Source organism: Acomys minous, assembly GCF_964271855.1.
Source record: "Acomys minous genome assembly, chromosome: 2".
NCBI classification, from domain to species: domain Eukaryota; kingdom Metazoa; phylum Chordata; class Mammalia; order Rodentia; family Muridae; genus Acomys; species Acomys minous.
The window spans coordinates 35,869,422-35,888,298 of NC_140484.1; the positions used below are offsets into that span (position 1 = coordinate 35,869,422).

Consider the following 18,877-nt stretch of genomic DNA (forward strand, 5'->3'; position numbering starts at 1 on the left):
GCACAGGGAGAGGCTAATGGGAACCACAGCCTCTCTTCTATGGTGCCTGATTATATGCAGTCTGGATGGCACTTCCTGTCAGACAAGGTGTGAGGACACCAGGAAGTAGATAGGTGAGGTAACAGCAACTGTTGTAGCATTCTCCTCTGCTGGCTTCTGAGAGACTGCCCTCAGCTCCCCCCAGCCTTGCACGTCCAGGGGCAGGATAATGGCTGGGGCTTCTTGCCTTTCTTTTAGACTCCAGGAGCCTAGTGATTGAGGAGCACGTCCTGGCAGGAACAGGGCCAAGTTCCCCTTAAGGTCTCTTTAGTCTGGCATGCATGAAAGGTGACAGCTGGAGTCTCAGCACTATTCAAGGCTACCTCAGCACATTCCGGTGGACAGAGCAGCCGGACAGCCACCATGTCCTGTCAGTGGCAGGTGGGTGTGGCACAGGGTGTCTGAGTGAGAGTCACCTTCAGTTCTGGTGCTGGTATGAGTCTTCAGGCAGATCACCACGGTAAATGGTCTCAGAGGATGCTTGTCTGATGGCTGGTTCCTAAGGGCTCACCATCTGTTTGTCACTATGATGAAGTATCCAGCTCCAGTCAGTTGCTCTGATGGATTTAGTTAAGTTGTCGAGGCAGCTACACACTGAGGCAGGGCAGAGGAATGTAGCCAGGGTCTCAGAGATGGAAATATTAGGGGATACGAACCCATAGAGTAGTTCTAATTCAGATGCCAGCTGCTTTCTGAAGGCAAACCCAGCAAGCCAGGCCTGGCGGTGCATCGTGCAATCCCAGCACTCAAGAGACCAGAAAACTGCAAAGAGAACTTGGCTACAGAGACAAAACACTGCCTATGGCTCTGGACTATAGCATCGTTAGTGTTTGTAAGATTCTCTTCTGTAGTAAAGCTACAGGGAAGATCTCAGGGTACTTCAGTGGTACGCAAGCCCATGAGGATCGTGAAGCTTCCTCAGCTATGACTGTCCACCTCACCTTTCTTTCTGCAAAGGACAGGCTTGTCTCCCTCTCCCCTGGCTGTGTTTCTCTTACTATGTTGTCCTGTTTTTTGTTTTTGTTTTTTTTTTGTTTTTTTAAAACTCTAACCACTTAGCTTAAAACACAGCCACACACACCCTTTACTTGCATTTCTTGTTTGCAGAAGAAACGTGAGTTCTGGGAACCTCTATCCAGCCATTTTAGGAAGTCCATTCTCTAATCCTTTAACAAAGAAAAGAATTGGGAAAATACCCAGAGATTGAGCACTTCATGAACTCACTTGCCGATGGAGATCTACTAAGTAGCAAGTGCTCAGCTTGACTAGTGTTCTGGAGAGCACAGCTGAAGAGAAGATGTTTCATAACACTTCCAGGGAGCAATTTTATAGGCCACCATGCACAGCAGGCTCTCCTGGAGCTTGTCAATACAGACTCTTCACATAGCATCACTGTCTAAGCTCCTGTCTCAGGAAGTCTGGGCTCAGGCTGGAGAGCTTGCATGCCCATCAGGCTTCTACACAACGCTGGCCTGCTGGTCCCTGGACCGTATGCTGAGACTCATAGTTCTAATGCATTCCTGTTTGTTGTTGTTATTGTTGTTGTTGTTGGTGTGTGTGTGTGTGTGTGTGTATCTATATGTGTGTGCATGCCAACCAAAGAAGGGGAAAGCAATGGCAAGTGAATTCTAATTCTGCTACTGCTGTTCAGACTTATTTTATTCCTTGTATCTTGGTAGATGGAATTGGGTTTTGTTTTCAGATCCCTCAGTTTGCCATGCAGCAGCTTCATCCATGCAGTCGTTTTGGCCCATTTATTGGCGTGACAGTTTCTTAAGGTTTAATACTGGGTGTTGGTTAAATTTAACTTCTAAAGTGCCTATCATAAAAGTCTCCATAGAAAAAGCCCTTTAAACCCAAGTCTCAGATATATATGAGTGCCTGGTCAAATACAAGTCTTAAATTCTCTTTCCATTTGGCAAATAAATCTGGACATTTATGTTGTTGAAGAAAAAGTAACTGCTGGGTGGTCATGGTGCATGCTGTTAGTCCCAGTACTCAGGAGGCAGAGGCAGGTGGATCTCTGTGAGTTCAAGGCCAGCCTGGACTGATTGAATTCCAGGTTAGCCAGGGCTATGCAGAGAAAACTTGTCTCAAAAAATCTTCAAAATTCCAAGTGTGAATCCATCCCTGGCCCACAGCTGTGATGGATGCCACCCAGCAGAACAGGGATGCTCATAAATTGCAAGCTTTGGCTTCAGGCTGGCACCTGCTGGGTAAATTGCTACAAAACCAGAAAGCACTCTTCCCTCTGGCTATACACACCATAGAGGCACAGGAAAGAGAGGAACAAAATGGGGGTTGTTATGGGGACTGAGAGAGAAGATAAGGCCAGGAGACCAGTGAAGAAACCAGCCAACTTTAAGCAAGTGGAAGGGCCAAACCAGAGATTGTTATTGGCTTGGCACTATAAACTCTCACAAACAGACTGGAAAATGAATACTTAACATTGCTTTCCTTTCTCCTTCCTTCCTGGGTGGACACTGACATTTATGGCCCCGCTGTATTCTATGGCTACTGTGCTGAGGTGACCTAGAAAAACTTGTTCTCGAAAGGCCAGACTCTCTGTGGGAAGAGCATAGCACCCAGCCTCATAGAGAGTGACGTCTCCTGAGCATGGGTGGGATCCATGGCCACTGGGCTACTGGGGTACACACTTCTTCCTCCTGCCATCCAGTCTGAACCAGCTCCCAACTCGGCTGATTTCTGGGTGGGATGGTTTACACAAGCATCTCTGCTTATCATGGAAGAGGCTTCAGGCTGTCTGCAGTGTTATCCCAACAAGCATTTAGATGGATATAACAGGAACATGAAGCAGAAAATATTTATTGACAGCCAGCAGTTCCTTCCAGCACACAGAAGCACATTGTAAAATGATACTTATAAGCAGTAAGTGAAATGTAACCATTTAATTTTACCACTCTCTAATGAATTCCTCACACTACACCAATTTACTTGTAAAAGATAAATACATGTTTTTCAAATACCCACTGTGCTCTGGGAAGGCTTAAAACATAATCAGTTGGCCACCTGCTTGCTTTGAAAGTGCCATTTGATCTGAGGTTTAACTGAGCTGTGGGATCTTTGGGTGCTGGTTGCTTGGGAGTTTCAGAGTAAAGGGTCTGATTTTCATGAAGGAAATGGACTTAAAGGTAAAACCATACTGTTAGCCCCAACTATGGAAGCAAGAAAGCAGTTCAGGGTACAGCTGGTACCAGGAGCTGGTGAAGAGATGTGGCTGCTTTCTGTCCAGGTGATGCTGTGCCTGTCACCCCCACCCACCCTGAGCACATCTGAGCCCTTCTTAAGTGGAAAGACACATGCTCATATGTGGGAGTACAAAGCTGTCAGGAGGTGAACAAACAAGGGGCCCCAACAAATACAGCCAGATTTGGGAGACTTGATAGGTAGAGTTGATAAGACACTAGCTTCGGGGTAACCCTCAGTTTTCTGTTGCAGGAAGTCTTGAGTAACCATCAAAGTCAGACTGTTGTTTCCTTTGGAAAGATCATCTAAGTGGCCCTGGTCACTGGACTTGGTATTTTGATACAATTCTCACATGTGGCTTTGTTCTGGATTATTACAGAGTGTGGAGCATGCTTGGTTCTGGCCCAGGAAAGGCCCTGTCTTAGTGTGACAGTCAGCGATGTCCTGACCCATTCTCAGGAATATCTTGCAGAGCTAGTTCCTATCTGTCAAGGGTCACTGGGCAGGCTGTGGCAGGTCACTGCAGTCTGTTTAGCCATGGGAGGCTGATGGTGCTGCTCACCTGAGGGACTTAGTGCTCCATGTGGTGTTTGCAGGACTGTCCCCTTACAGTCTGGACTGAGACGCCATTTAAAAACTAGCTTGCATGGGGGCTGGAGAGATGGCTCAGCAGCTAAGAGTACTGGTTGCTCTTCCAGAGGTTCTGAGTTCAATTCCCAGCATCCACATGGTGGCTCACAACCATCTATAGTGAGATCTGGTGCCCTCTTCTGGTGTGCAGGTGTATATGGAGGATACTGTATACATAATAAATCATTAAAAAAATAAAAACTAGCTTGCTTTTCTTAAGACGCTTATACATTATTTCAAGAGCTGTGCTGGGAGGTGCTAAATTAAGATGAAGACGACCCTGAGGAAACTTTCTGGCATTTGTGAATCTCTTCAGGGGGTGGCAGGGGCTGGGGGTGGGGAGGCGAACAAGAGCAATTTAGGCCAACTGCTGTGACTTGGATCTGGACTACTATTCTCCCAAAGGTCCATGGGTAAAGTTTTAGTCACTGGCCTCTGGTAATTCTCGAAGGTGGTGGAATCTTTAGGACATGGGGTCTAGGGGAAGGAAGTTAGTTTTTTGGGGGCATGCCCTTGAGAAGGGACTCCTTCCTTTCTGTTTGCTTCCTGGCCACTGTGAATCGAGCAGCCTCCTCTGCCATGTGCTTCCAGTGTGGTACTGGTCCGGAGCACTACTGCTCAAAAGCAACATAGCCAAGGGGCTATGAGCTGACACACTCATGGATGTATGAGCCCAAATAAACCCCCTTTCCTTTGTTTATCTTGTACTTGTACAGCGGTGGAGCTCACAGCTGCGCCAAGCTGACTGACACACTAAGCATGGGCAGCTCAGTAAGAATCCAGCAACGTTCTACTGAAAACATTACTTGGTTTGAAAACCCACAAAGTGTGAAGGTCAAACTGTTACTTCGCTTTCAAGGTGCTGCCCTGTTGGGAGTCAAGGACAGAACTTCTCTTAAAACAACAACAACAACAACAACAACAACAACAACAACAGCAACAACAACCAAACCAAACCAAACAACAACAACAACAACAAACCAAAAAACAACCCCTCAATTTCCTGGAAGAGGCTCATTTTAAGATAAGACATTATGGGAGGGACGTCAAGGCACAGGCAACGTTTGTGTGTCACAGATAAAGTGGCTGAGTGGATCCCTGACACATGAAATAACTGTTAATCCAGACTCAACATCAAGAGTGCTATCAGTTCTGTGATCATACCCCCTTTGAGGCAGCTGTCAACTATTCCCTTAATCCTAACATATCAATGGTAACTTAGAAAGTCACATCTTACTACGTGTTCTATGGGCAGTTAAAGGAGAGGGCAGCTCTGAGCTCAGAAGAGAGATGTTCACTTTACAAATGAACTTCTCATAAGAGCAACTGACACTCAGAGGCTGCAGTAGTAGGTGCCCTGGAGAGCTACTAGATCAGGAAGCGATGAGAGAGGTGAGAAAATATCACAGAGCATCCTGGGGAAATGCAGAGTGAGTGGAAAGCTGAAGACTTAAGATGCTTAGTCGGATTGATTGATTGATTATTTAGAGACAGGACTTGTGATACAGCCCAGGCATTTTCCTATCTTAGTCTCCTGAGCACAGGGATGGCAGGTGTATGTCAGCACACTGGTCCTAGCGATTAGTCTTGATGAATGTGGGTAGAAGCCTAAGACAAGCACTCACTCTCAATGCCTGTTTGCTTTCTGGCTGCCACAAGGCAAGCAGCTTTGCTGCTTTTCAGCTCCCTGCCATGGTTCTCGACCCACCACTTAGCTGACAATGAGCTCTGCAGCTGTGAAGTAAAACCAGTCTGTCCTCTCAAGCACTTGTTATGGCAATTTACAGAGGAGCAGAACCCTGGCGCCAGGAACGGTGCTGTCTTCACAGCCACCCGACTGCAGGTTCAGAAGCCCTAGCGTGTGGTATGTGAGGAAAGTTTGCAGATGCGTGTTAGAGTCCCCAGGTTTCTTTCACTAAGGTTTAAGGGGTGGTGAGAGCTCAAATAATACACCATGGACAGTAAATCTGTGCTCATGGGGTTTCAAACAGAAACGGGGAGTTTATTTGGAATTGGACTAGAGGACATTTGTGTTTTATTTTGTCCACATCCCAAGACTTTGTATTAGGTCCCCCTGGCATAGGAATTTTAAGACAGTTGCCTTTCAGGCTATTACACGGACACTGCTATGGCTTTTGGTCAGGTTTATAGTTAGAACAGGGAGCAAAAGCAGGGTGAAAAGATGTGAAAGCCTTGCAGTTTGATTTAAAGTCCTTGAAAAGTTGGAGTTATGAAAGGCATGATTTCTAAAAAGTAACCCTCAGAAAGAGAAAAAGTACTTTGTAACAAGTACAAGATGCCTTGAAAGGCATCTCAGGAATCAGCAAGATCATACGCATTGTAGGTATAACAGTGATATAACAGTGTAAGGACTGGAACGGCCTTGCCTGGAAGGAGAAGGCTGGTGGGGTGCCCTGACTGCACGCAGATGCCCAGGAAGTTATTATCATAGGAATCATTTGCTGTGCTCAGCTGCCCAGGCATTCAGAGGCTCCTGTAGCTATGGTCCAAGGAGGTCCAGCTGCTGCTCTGAGCTGGTGCCACACAAGGCTGTTGTCCATGTGATACTGGTTTGGTGGTGAGCTCAAGGTAAGATATGAAATGGAGATGACAGAAAATCAGATGCAAGGACAGGAAATATGTGCCACTGAAGCTGCAGGCAGTGAGTACAGCTTTCTCAGACAAAGCATGTGGGCTACACACTAGCAAGGCTGCAGGAGAGGCTGCCCAGGACCTCTGAAGCTCACGTTATGCCACCACATTCCTCCAGATACTCAACAGGGGGCTACAGGACTTTGTTAGCTTCTGGGTTTGGTTCTAACAGTTCAATTCCTTCTTGTCATTTTTCTACTCTTCCCTCTGGAACGAGGATGTTTGTCCTTTGTCATTATATATTATAGGCGTTTCACTTGCTTTTCACAGGGGCTCACAGTTGAGAGTTTGTCTAGTGTACCAGGGGAGATGTGGGAGAGTTAATAATATCCTTACTGTTTTCTTCAATTGGAGATTAATTATGGCTTGAGCAGGTATGCTTAGGGTGTTAGCATGAGAAAAGATGAACTTATGATGGTTACTCATGTCAATTTGGCTCTTGATTGGTCTGAGAGACACCAAGTACTTAGGAAAGGATACAGCTGGATGCTGGCTGGCGAGGGTGTTTGAAGAGGGGATTGGCATGCGTTCTTCTTTCTGTCTCCATGAGGTGAGTGACACTGCTCCCCACATTCTTCTGCCTCACTGTTCTGCCTTGTCACAGGCCCAGAAAAACACACCCAACCAGCCATGGACCAGGACCTCTGAAATCATGAGCCTCAACAAATTCACTTCCTTTTAAGGTGTTTCTCTCAGGAATGCACTTCCCTTCTCTTCTGCCTCCCTCCTTCTGCTTCTAGGGTACTCCCATGGCGTTCCACATCTGACATCCTCTCTTCCTGACACACCCAGTGCCTCTATTGGATGGTTAATTCCCTCTGAAGGGACTCACTTCCTCAACTGTTACCCTTCCCCATAGTCCTACACAAGACAGAGCTCAAGGATTCTCTTTTCTTTTATCAACAGCCCAGGACCTCTAACTGTTTTCTCTTGTCCCTTTCTCACTCTATATAACCATACAAGTACCAGCCCTTATGGTACCAGAGGAGAGGGGCAGAGAAGATTTAGTTGTAACTAGTTGAAACTAGAAAAAAGTAAATTGGTGAACCCTAACGTTTCAATTTTCTGGTTCTATCTAAGGAGTGGTGCTGGCTCTGTGTGTTTCATGTGCTGGCAGCACAGGGCATCTGGACAGCATGAATGCAAAGTCAGTGTTCCTGCTGCTCTGGCATGTCTGTAATTCTAGGTGGCATTACGGTGGAGATTCTCGAGTTCTGCATTTATACACTGATTTTGAGTGGTTCAACCTACTTGTGAACTATTGAAAGCAGATCAAATTGGTTCTTGATGTACCCATAATTGGCTTTCTTCAAGTCTTGATTAAAAACTAATTTAAATAGGTTATGACTGTGTGCAAACTAGTTAAACTGGGATTTGCTTGACTTCTTCAGACTACTCAAGTAAGGTTTGATCAAACAGTTCATTTTAATGGCAGTGGAATGGTTTGAACGGAACCTGACGGAAGACTGCTCCTGCCAATGACCTCTAGCTGCCAATAGAAAGCCAGTGCTGGAACCTCGCCTTAGAGGCAGAAAGAGCAAAGTGCACGGCCACATATATTTATTCTTAAGAGCAACCTGAATAGTGTTTACATGTAAAGACGTGGGATTTTATCCAGGCAGGAATACGCCCTACTTGCAGCATATTAGTCCACTCTCTAAGAGCTGTGGGTTGGCACTGAGTGCCTTCAGCCACCCACCACCCCTCAGATCACGCAGACCCTCTCACCTTGATTCGGCTTACTGCTTCCTGGGCCTGCATCATGCGCACATTTTTGGAGGGAGTTTTGTCTGAGAGTAGCTGAGTGGAACCAAGGTAATTGGCAGCAAAAATAATTCCATCAATCAAGTCTTCAGGGTCACAAGGTCCAGGAACTGGAACACACAGAGCCACAGTGGTGAATGATGTCACGGGGGGGATACCCCATGCCACGCCCCAAGCTCACCGTGTAAATATGTAGTCAACCTGCTAGTCAAAGACATCTTAAGAGTCATTTATTATGAGAAATGATGTATTTACTTAAATATGAATCAGAGTCCAACAGTTAAAAAAAAAAGTCTCCTAGACAGGCCTGTAATCCTAGTTGCTTGGGAGGCTGAGGCAGGAAGACAGTCTGTTCATGTGAGAGGCCTCAGGCAAAATGATTCCCCACCCCCTGAACACAGTACTGCGGACTGGAGTACAAGCTCTTTGCCAACAAGGGCCATGTCACACTCATCTTTGACTTTCGTGCCTGTCATGTGAGTCTATAAATTGTATGTTTGCTTGGGAGAATGGCTAGAGGAACAGAAAGCTGTAATAATGGAAAACATCATTTCCTGACACTTCCTATTTCCTTTCTACCCACTCAAAATTTCCTCCTCTTTTTGGTCTCTGATGGAGAAACTACATTTCATCCATGAGGAAAATTGGATATTTCTTTCCTATAATGGCTCCAGACTCCAACATTGTAAGTTGATAACATCACTGCAAAGCCACGGTCCCATGCTGGCAACAGTGCCACCTGACGGACCATGATGCTCCTGGCTTCACGTAGAGATCAATGTCCAGGAAAATCAGATTTTTCTGTTCTCACTCACCAATCTCACTCTCACTAAATCAAATCTCTGTTTTAAATAGAGGGGCATCTGATTCTAATCATAGTCTCTATAATCCACAGCCCAAATTAAAGCATGTCTGCAACTGGTATGTATAATGGGTTCACTGCAGACAAACATTTTAATCGTAAGTAAAACATGTATTTTCTTTGAATGACAATTCTGAGGAGACTAAAATGTGAAACAGTGTGAAACCCCAGGTTCTAGAAATGAAGTAACTCGAGGTGGAAACAATTGCTTTCCCTCTTGTGGGTCTAACCTGAAGTCATTTTTATTTTCATTTTTAATCGTCTAGCTCCCCTTGAGTTCCTCCCCATGAAAAACTGCTGGCCAGGGTACAAACTTAACTTATTCCTTTTTTTTTTTTTTGAGACAGGGTTTCTCTGTGTAGCTCTGGCTGCCCTGGAACTCACTCTGTAGACCAGGATGGCCTCGAATTTACAGTGGTCTGCCTGCCTCTGTCCCCCAAGTGCTGGGATTAATGGTGTCACCACCACCCAGCGTATTATTCAGTTTTCAACAACTAAGGCTGTGGTCAAAACAGAGAAGTGGGAAGTTGGTCAGGACCTTCACGATATGTCTGAGGTGTAGGTTTACTCCTTGGCTAGCCCCCAGCCTCTACCCTTGGTCTGTGATGAGAACGAGCGATTCATGAGTCTAAGACACTCAGAGTTAACAGGTTTGTGGTCTTTCCCAGTGTTTTGTTTTACATCTAGTGCCCCCAACTGCTAAAAGATTCACGAGTGACCCCAATACTCAATATTTTCTCTTCAGTTCTTACCTTCAACATAGGTTGGGAATGATGCCAAGCTTTTTCTTGACTGTAATCAAGACAAAGAAGTTTCAGAAAAGGGCACAGCATGATGAAATATGCATTAGACAAGCATCCATGTAACAACAACAAAAAAATACATCAGCATTGGCATTTGTTAACCAGTTATCAGCCATTTCTCATTGCCGAGTGAAGTGTGGATAAATATATGCATTTACTTACCTAAGCCCAGAGATGCCCATTGAAGTTTGAAGAGATCAAAATACCTCTATGTTTCAGAGAGGTGTTTGTCAGCTTAAAAAAGGTATAATCAGCAATAAAGACTATACTTTACATTTTAAGAATGTATTCAGTGTGAAAAACTATTGATTACTAAATGCACCAATAACACAATGGTGTATTCTGGAAATACACCCTGGAGACAGGACTCCCTGGAGTTTTCTTTAGGTCTTTGACACAGGGAAGATATACTCTTATACCTTTTTATCTCTCACTGACTCTTTAAGTTGAAAAATTCCGTTCTGTAAGTCATGAATTTGTGTTTCTTTAAAATAAAAACGAAAGGGTAAGTTAAAATACAAACATTTCCTGAATTTAAGTGTCAGCTCATATCAGAAGTCAGCCTAACAGTGCTGCTGGATGGGATGAGCTAGAACCCGGCTGGCTGGAAAACCTTCCAGGAAAAATGCCAGGATGCCAAGTGGCAAAGCTTGCCATGGGCTCCTTTCAGAAGCACATAGGCTAGAAGCGACTCTGCATGGTAGGAGGACAGGGAATTCAGTTCTGTTTTAAATGGTAACAGAACTTGTAGCTGAAACGTAGGGGGCATCAAAGGCTCATGTTAAGAAGCAATCACCTAACATGGGCAAAAGGTAGGGTTTGCATGGTTGAGATGTTCATTTCTGGAGATTTGCCATGGGGGCATGAGATCACTTAAACACCTATCCTTTGGAGAAGGCCATCTGTTCAGTCCACTGATCTGGTAGATGACAGCACGCTCTGGGGACCTGATGGGCTAGGTGAGCAGGCTGGGTAGATAAGGACTGGGGTGTCACTTTTCATATGCAAAAGTTCCTAACACCGCATGCTAATTGTTTTATGTGGAAAATGTGACAGGAATTCCACACTAATCGCATGGCAGATCACAAAAGGCAATATTCAGCAGGGCCCTTGCAAATGTTCTCACTAGAATAAAATGGCACTTTACACCAAAGAAACTGGGTCTTGGATGCTATCCCATTTGTGGAGAACTTCACAGCAGATGAGGCAAGGTATGGCTAGGAGGCCCCATGCTTTGCAGAAGCAGCTGGCTTCACAGGGGCCAAAGACGTCACTTCCCATCCCTCTTCCCTGTCCTTGTTCCCAGTGTTCCAGGGGTAATGAGAAGTCACTTAGCTTCATCAAAGTGGCTTAGTCTCCAGGTGCCCTTAAAAAGCTGACTTGGTTTTCTTGGGCTACTAGGATACTTCTCTGAATGCTAAAACTTGTTTTAGCAGAAGCTACAGCATTTCTTTAAAGTGACAATGGTAGGTGGTTGGTACATTCACACTCTCCATTTGTTAGCTTATCATCAATGTCACTTCTGGGGTAATACTGGAAAAAAAGTTTTGTGAAATGAAAGGATCTCTATTACACACAATGAGGATTTTCATCATTATTTCTAAAGATATGCAGAACCACGTATCAGGTTTTGTAGGAAGTGGGAGACTAATACATCTACCATGCTTGTTACAGCCAATGCATAATTGAAAGCTTAACATTCAGACACCTGGCTAGACCTGCCTTCTCACGTGCAGACTGAGATGAACATCAGTTGATTCTTAGCATGAATTAATAAAGTTGCATTCAAGACATTAGGCGCTATGCTGGATGTGGTGGGGAACACCTGTAATCCCAGCATTGTGAGTTCGAGGCCAGTCTGGACTCCATAGCAACACAGCACTTCTCACATAAAATGAAAACAATAGAGGATATTAAAGCCAAGACATCAAGAGTTTTCAGGGGTCACATGAAGTCTGTTTAGAGTCCATAGGCATGGCACCCCTTCCTCTTACCCATCCATGTGCTATGAATAAAGTATCAAGTAATACAAAAGGGGCCAGCAGAAACTATGACCCTGCCACCTATAATCCAGTGGCAGAGTCTGTGAACAGACCAGAGGAGAAAACATATTTCCAGTCTAATGTTAGTATCACCTGAAGAAAAATTTTTAATAAAAACTATAGCCCTCTCTCACAGATAACATACATTTTAGAAGCAATTTGTTACTCGGGTAAAAACAATGCTTTGGGTTTCCAAGTTGATTTAACATGAAACTGTTAGCACAGTTGGGGAGCATGAGACATACCTCTTCACCAGATCTCCTCAGTGCTGATGAAGGAGAAACTACTGCTGGATCCACATGTGCCCACACAGTCTCTGCACAGGGAAACATTCACCTGGTGTGGACCTCCAACAGGAAGGCGGCAGTGGCTCTACTCAGGGGAAAAAACTCTGCCTTTTTCGAGCCCCAGAAATCTTAGTCCCATCTCATTATGTAAGAGCTTTGTCAGGCTTATATGTCCCCATGAGACTTGCCCCCAAGTGACACCCTACAACCTTCTCATTGAGTAGCCCCAAGCCTAGGTAGGATTAGATGAGAATTTCAGTTCTGCGGTCTTCCTGGCCTTATTTCATGAGCTCTATGCGAACCCGAGGCTAGTGAATAGCCCTGACATTACGGATGTGGAGCATTCCTTCCTCACAGATTGTTTTGAAAAAGATGCTGGTAGATAGCTTTTGAGAGTCCATGTCCAGTAGAACTCCCTGCGATACAAAAGTTTCTGTAACCAGCTGCAGATGGCACTGAACACCTGGAGTGTAAGCTGTATGCCTGAGGATGTGAACTCTCATGTTCAATAATTAACAGACACTTGTGGCCACTGATGACTAAACTGGACCAATCAGTCACGGCTTTTATTGACAAACTGCACAGAGGAGAGGAGAGAAAATATGTCTCCTCAGGGCAGTTTACATCAGGGAGGACAGAGGTAAAAGCAATAAAACGTTATTGGGGTGAAGCGAAATAGGAATGAAGAATAAGGATGGTGCCCTACCTCTTTATTGGTGGAGGCTTCCGTGGGGTCACCGGGATGAAGGGGTACGCTTGATGACTCAGCACCCAGAGGTGAGGAACTGCCAGGAGATGGAGACTGGAACACAGCAAGAGGGACAGACAGCAGTGAGAACCTGCGGGCTGTGTAGCAAGCGGCAAGGGGCAGAACTGCCCCAGGAGACACTGCCATGGGGAGAAGCCTGTGGCAACAACTGCCACGTGCACTGAGCAGACCTGGCCACGCAAACTTCCAACTCCATCTCTTCAAAGGAGTTTTATAGCTCCGAGTCTTTTTCTTCCGTTGGGCTAATATTTTAAAGAAAATACAGACCGACACAAGGCATCAAACTTAAATAAGGGTATTATACAATATTTTAATTTTTCCTTAGTTAAAGTTAAATACTTAGATTACACATATTTACACATCACCTGCCTAGGATGATCTGAATGGACAAACTGAAAACTAAAACCACCCACTGCATTTTCCTTGTCAGCTCAGATGTCTATCTGTTGTCTCTCTTAATTCGTAGACCACTGAAAATTCAGACAAATTTCAACATTAAAACCACACTGTTCTGGAACATGTCAGCGTAGCTTAGAATCCTCTGTTAAATGACAGACTTGAAAATAAGGTGTAGACAAACAGGTTTGGGAAGCAGGTCCCTGTGCCAGTGTGGCAGTGCCTCAGTGGGTGGGCACAGGCAGGTGGTAGCTGTGAACACAGAACACAGCAAGTACCTTGTAAGTACGTGCTGAATGAATGGCCCCCAAAGCAAGCAATATGGCAAGTACAGGCCTGGAAACACCCCCCATATGACACCAGAAAGTTCTGTGAGCACCTGAAATCTTGAAAGATGAGGGTCATCTTTGGGTAGCCTCAGAGATGGTTACCAATTCCGCAGTGATGGCACTGGGGGCTGGGGCGGGGGGGGGGGGGAGTCTGTGGTGCTTCCCAGCTGTGTGTGATATCTGAGGACCCACGTGCAACATAAGAGGAGCCATGCAGGATGTGTTCTCCCAGTGTACAGATGGGAGCCAACAAGGCAAATCCTCAGCTAAGGAAAGCAGCACGTGTGCACATCTGACTTTCAGCAGGTGGCTCCTCTGGGGGAAGCTAAGGCACAGAGACAGTAGTAAAATATCTTCTCACAGGAAGGAAGAATGTTTCACAAACAGTGAAGTTGTGTGTGTGTGTGTGTGTGTGTGTGTGTGTGTGTGTGTGTGTGTGTGTGTGTTGGGGGTTGGGGGAAAGCATGTTAACAGATCAGAGAACCCAGCAGGCATTATTTAAAACTGGGGGGAAAACTTTTCCAAAAGTCTGAATTACAAGAAATACAGGGGACACTGAAAGATGACACAGTGCAAGGCACTACTTAGCTAAGAGGCTGTGGGATCCTGATCTCTGATCATATGGTTATTTGACTCTAAGTGGGGAGATGAGAGCCCATGAGTCCCTTACATGGTGGCACTGAGACATGTTACCACAGTCAAAGCTGAAGGGCAAGCATAAGGTGACAGCAGATATAAAGCAGCCCAGGCTCCACAGCCCCTGGCCACAATAAAGCAGCCTTACACACCTTTTAAAAGAAGCATGAAGAAGTTTCCAGTCAGTGCCCAAGAGAGCTGCTGGGTGCTTGCTGACTCAGCACTGTCTGACCGACTCAAAATTAATGTGGAAAAGGATGAGAACTTAATGCTTTAAATCTCCCCAGTTTTTCACATTTAAAAAGCATCTTTTGATATTTGTAGCTTGATTTTTCCCCCCAAAGAAATCTTCTCTGTCTCAGAGTTTGCACTGAGTCTTAGCAAAGCTGTGGTTGGGTTTTTTGAACTGCTTGCTTTCAGGATATTGGACATCTTCATACAGAACTACCTGACAGCCTCACATTTCCCATTTCTTTATTTTCCACTCCAATATTCTGCAAATAGATTTCTTCCCACCCTGTGGGCATGGGACCTTCCTCTGGTGATGTTGGGAGACAAGTTATCTGGACAGTGGGCAGGGATGTGGAAGGCAGAACTCACACTAACAGTAAGATACCTATGGTTAGTACCGGGTGCCTACCAGGGAATGCTAGGGAAGAGGAAGACACGAGTATGCTGGTCATTCCCCCCGGATAAAGCTTCTACAGCCCTACCTTGACCTGAGCAGGGGCCCACTCTCGCCAGACACCTGTGCTTGTGCCTTTGGCCCACGTACAGACAGACTCAGGTGGGTTTTCTCCATCCACATCTTCCCTTCCTTTTCCCTATGTTCAAAGCTCAGCTCAGAAGCACGCCCCTTACTGGGCTTTCTGAGACACCAATCAGCTCACTTCTCCCCTATGTAATGTGCTCTGGTTTATGTTAAAATTTGTTTGTGAGTATGCCTAATCCCCAAGAACTCTTAATCAGTAGGGATCCTGTCTCCGTGACAATGCAGGTGTCTAGGCTTAGGTCTTCAAAGTGGTTAGGTGGTCAGCAAAGGGAGGCATGGACAAAGGACTGGTTACCCTGCTTCCAACCTGCACTGAAAGAAGGCATGGAGCAACACTGCCCACTGCCTCCCTGGGACGACTTCTTTTAGTGGTCAGTGGTGAGTCCTCTGCTGTAGTGTCCCTCTGCTTCTCTGTGTAGAACACTCACTGCTTGTCTTGAACTCTAGAAATCTATTTTTCCTGTGAGGACTCTAACTTAGGCTCCAGTGATGTTCTTTTGACACACAGGGCTACAAATTGTCACTTGCTGACCGAGGTGGTTTAAATAGGAATGGCCCTCAATAGACAGACTCATGTGTTGGAATGCTTGGCCCATAGAGAGTGGCACTATTAGGTGGTGTGGCCTTGTTGGAGGAAGTGTGTTATTGTGGGCAGGCTTTGAGGCAGCCTATGCTCAAGCTATGTCCAGTGTGACACACAGTCACCTACTGCTGACTGCAGATCAAGATGTGGAACTCTCAGCTCCTTCTCCAGCGTCATGTCTGCCTGGACGCTGCCATGCTTCCTGCCGTGATGATAATGGACTAAACCTCTGAAACTGTTAAGATAGCTCAATTAAATGTTTTCCTTATAAGAATTACCCATGGTCATGGTGTCTCTTCACAGCAATAAAACCCAAAGATACTGACCAAGGCAAACATGCACAGGCTCCTTTAGACAGACCCAGCTCTTACAAAGCTATTCAAATACCTGCTTCAATGCCTTCTGTTTTCCTCAACCTCTCACTGGGTATACATAAAGTAAAAAGAAATTAGATAATGGGTATCACTTTCAAAGCCTACGTCAGAAGCAGACATTATCACGACATATCTGTGTTAGATTCTCATGCCTACTGGGCTCCTATATGGGTCTTCAATCTTAGACAAAGGGTAGGAAGCAAACATGATTTGATAATTCACAAGATGAATGCTGGGAAGCTGCTTGTGTAAGCCACAAATGCTAGTATCTATATGCTCATCTTATAGAGCCAAGGAAAGCCTGGCCCCATTCTACAGCTCCACATCAGGCCCAGCATCTCCCACTCATATCCTGAGAATCCTGGAGGTCTCCTTCACAAGGTGTGGCTGCAGAGGCAGTGTTGCTACTGCTGCTGCTGCAACCAACAGTGTCACCAGTCCTTCCCATGACAACATGAAGACAGACCTGTCCTCCCCACATCCCATAACACCTAAGCTACCTAAGCTATTTCAGCTGCCATGCTGCCTCTGTGTACTCAGGGATCAACTCTGTAATTCTACAGGCACATACACAAGCCTATGCCATGACTCCATATAATATAGACACTGCTGACACCAATCAAAGGCAAAGAAATCAAAGGTTGCTTTGGAACCCACTAGAGCTAAACTCAAAAGAACCCATCTAGCTGATGTCCTGTATCCCATCTAAACAGAAATATCTTTTCCTACGAAAGCTACTTTATAAAAAAACAGAATGCTACACCAGATATGAAGACATCATTGGCAAAAGAAATATGAAAGGGAACATGATGCTTGCAAGGAAAAATACCTATGCAGAAATAGATTTATGTGAGAGAAACCTATGAAATGCCTAAAATAAATAAATAAAATTAAGCAGCACTCTGAAGGAAACCCAGTGAGGCATGAAAGAGATAAATAGTACAAAGAAATGAGAAAAACAATTCAGGATTCAGGATGTGAATGAGACATCCTCCAAAGATAAGTCACATTAAAAAGAACCAATAAAAAATCTTGGAAGTAAAAATGTCCATTGATGACATGAAAAATACAAAGGAAGCTTCCGTATCAGGTTAAAGAAGAAATCTCAGAATTTGAGAACAGCTCCTCTCAGAAGTCACCTAGTCAGACAAAAAATTAACAACACTATACGAGAATGAAGCAACTCCAGGAAACATGGGAAACCATTAAGTAAAAATACCCTTTCACCATAGGAACTGAAGAAAGTAACGGGGAAAGACACAGAAATATTTTTACCTGGGAAAATGTCCCCAAAGCTCTCAAACCTTACAGATATGTGGACATCTAGATTCTGGAAGCTCACATGACAATAGATCCAACCCAAAAAGAACCTCACTGAAGCTTCTTACAGTCAAAACGACAAGAGCACATGGCAAAGAATCTTGAACTAGCAAGAGAAGAGTCACATGTAAGGGAATGTCCCCCAGACTCACGGTAGGCTGCTTTGCAGAAGCCTCACTAACAAGAGAATGGGATGATACAGTCAAAATAATGGGAGGAGAAAGCCCTGCAGAACCACAGCCAAGAACATTGCCAGATAATAATGAAGAGCACAGATCCCCTGCAGACCAGTGTTGTGAGATGTACTTAAGGGACCCTAGTGTAAAAACGGAAGGGTAGTTACTGCCATGGAGACACCTGAGTACACACAAAGCTTACTAGGAGGACAGATGCATCACACACAGAGAGATTTAGCCTCAGCAGGACAGAAAAGTATCATAATGTGAAGGGGAACAGCAAAGCAAGCCCTGTAAAATTAACAAGACAGGAAGTTCATGCTTTTCAGGAACAACCTTGAATGTAAATGGATTGCACTTACCAATCAAAACAGACAGACTGACTGACTGACTGAATGAATGAATGAAACAGACTGAAAAGACTATATACTTATTACAATAAACTCACTTCTCCAGTAAAGAATCACGAGACTAAAGCAACATTTTAGAAAATGACATAGGCTGATGGACCAGATGGGGCACCTAGCATGTATTGCATATGGAGAGCAGGGGAGCAGCTGGGAAATGGACTGAAGGGAACAAACCAGGAGCATCGAGCTCCTCATCGCAGCCAGACAACCTCCAGTTCAGAAGGCACAAATGTCAAGTACCCTGCACTCCTCTCAATACTGGAGCAAGTGCAGGCCCCTGGGGAATGGAGGATCTGCAGAGGTCAGCAATACCCGTGAGGGAATAGATTGCCGATCTAAAACACAGTCTTGGGGACTTCTCAGACTGAACAATTGGGGAGGATGAGAAGAAGCCCCCCTCCCACTACCCCTATTGCGGCTGGAAGTTCCCTGGGGTTGGGAATCACAAGCTCCAAGCACAGGGCACTCTTCTGAGTACTGGAGTGAGTGTAGTCCCCCTGGGGAACAGAAGACCAGCACAGGGAAACCAAGACAGCCCATACAGCGAGTCAGTGGTTTGGCCTCCAACCTCTGAGGAGACATGTAGTGAGAGGAACCCTCCAATCCTAGGCGGCAGAGTTCAGATGAATCTAGCTCCAGGAGGACAGTGTCTGCCAAGCCAGTAAACAAAACAGCTGCCTTCCAAAGGGACTCGCTGCCTTGACTGACAGCTTAGAAAAGCTGAGCCCCCTCAGCAGATGACTAAAGGAAAGAGTAAGAAGACAAAGAACAAAAACCAGGACAGCATGGCTCCTCCAGAAAGCACGGGCAACAATAGACATGCTTA

The 18,877-nt window shown here is 45.2% G+C and overlaps 1 protein-coding gene across 4 annotated transcripts in view; it reads right to left on the minus strand.

The window, feature by feature from the left end:
• Positions 1-18,877, minus strand: part of APBA1 (amyloid beta precursor protein binding family A member 1) — a 221,570-nt gene that overhangs the window by 25,241 nt on the left and 177,452 nt on the right. For all 4 annotated transcript variants that reach the window (XM_084773772.1, XM_084773775.1, XM_084773774.1 and 1 more), the window contains exons 3-5: positions 12,993-13,088; positions 9,907-9,946; positions 8,257-8,402 (exon numbers count right to left, since the gene is read on the minus strand). In XM_084773772.1, the coding sequence (XP_084629898.1) occupies positions 8,257-8,402; positions 9,907-9,946; positions 12,993-13,088 (282 nt within the window). The remainder of the gene's footprint in view (positions 1-8,256; positions 8,403-9,906; positions 9,947-12,992; positions 13,089-18,877) is intronic.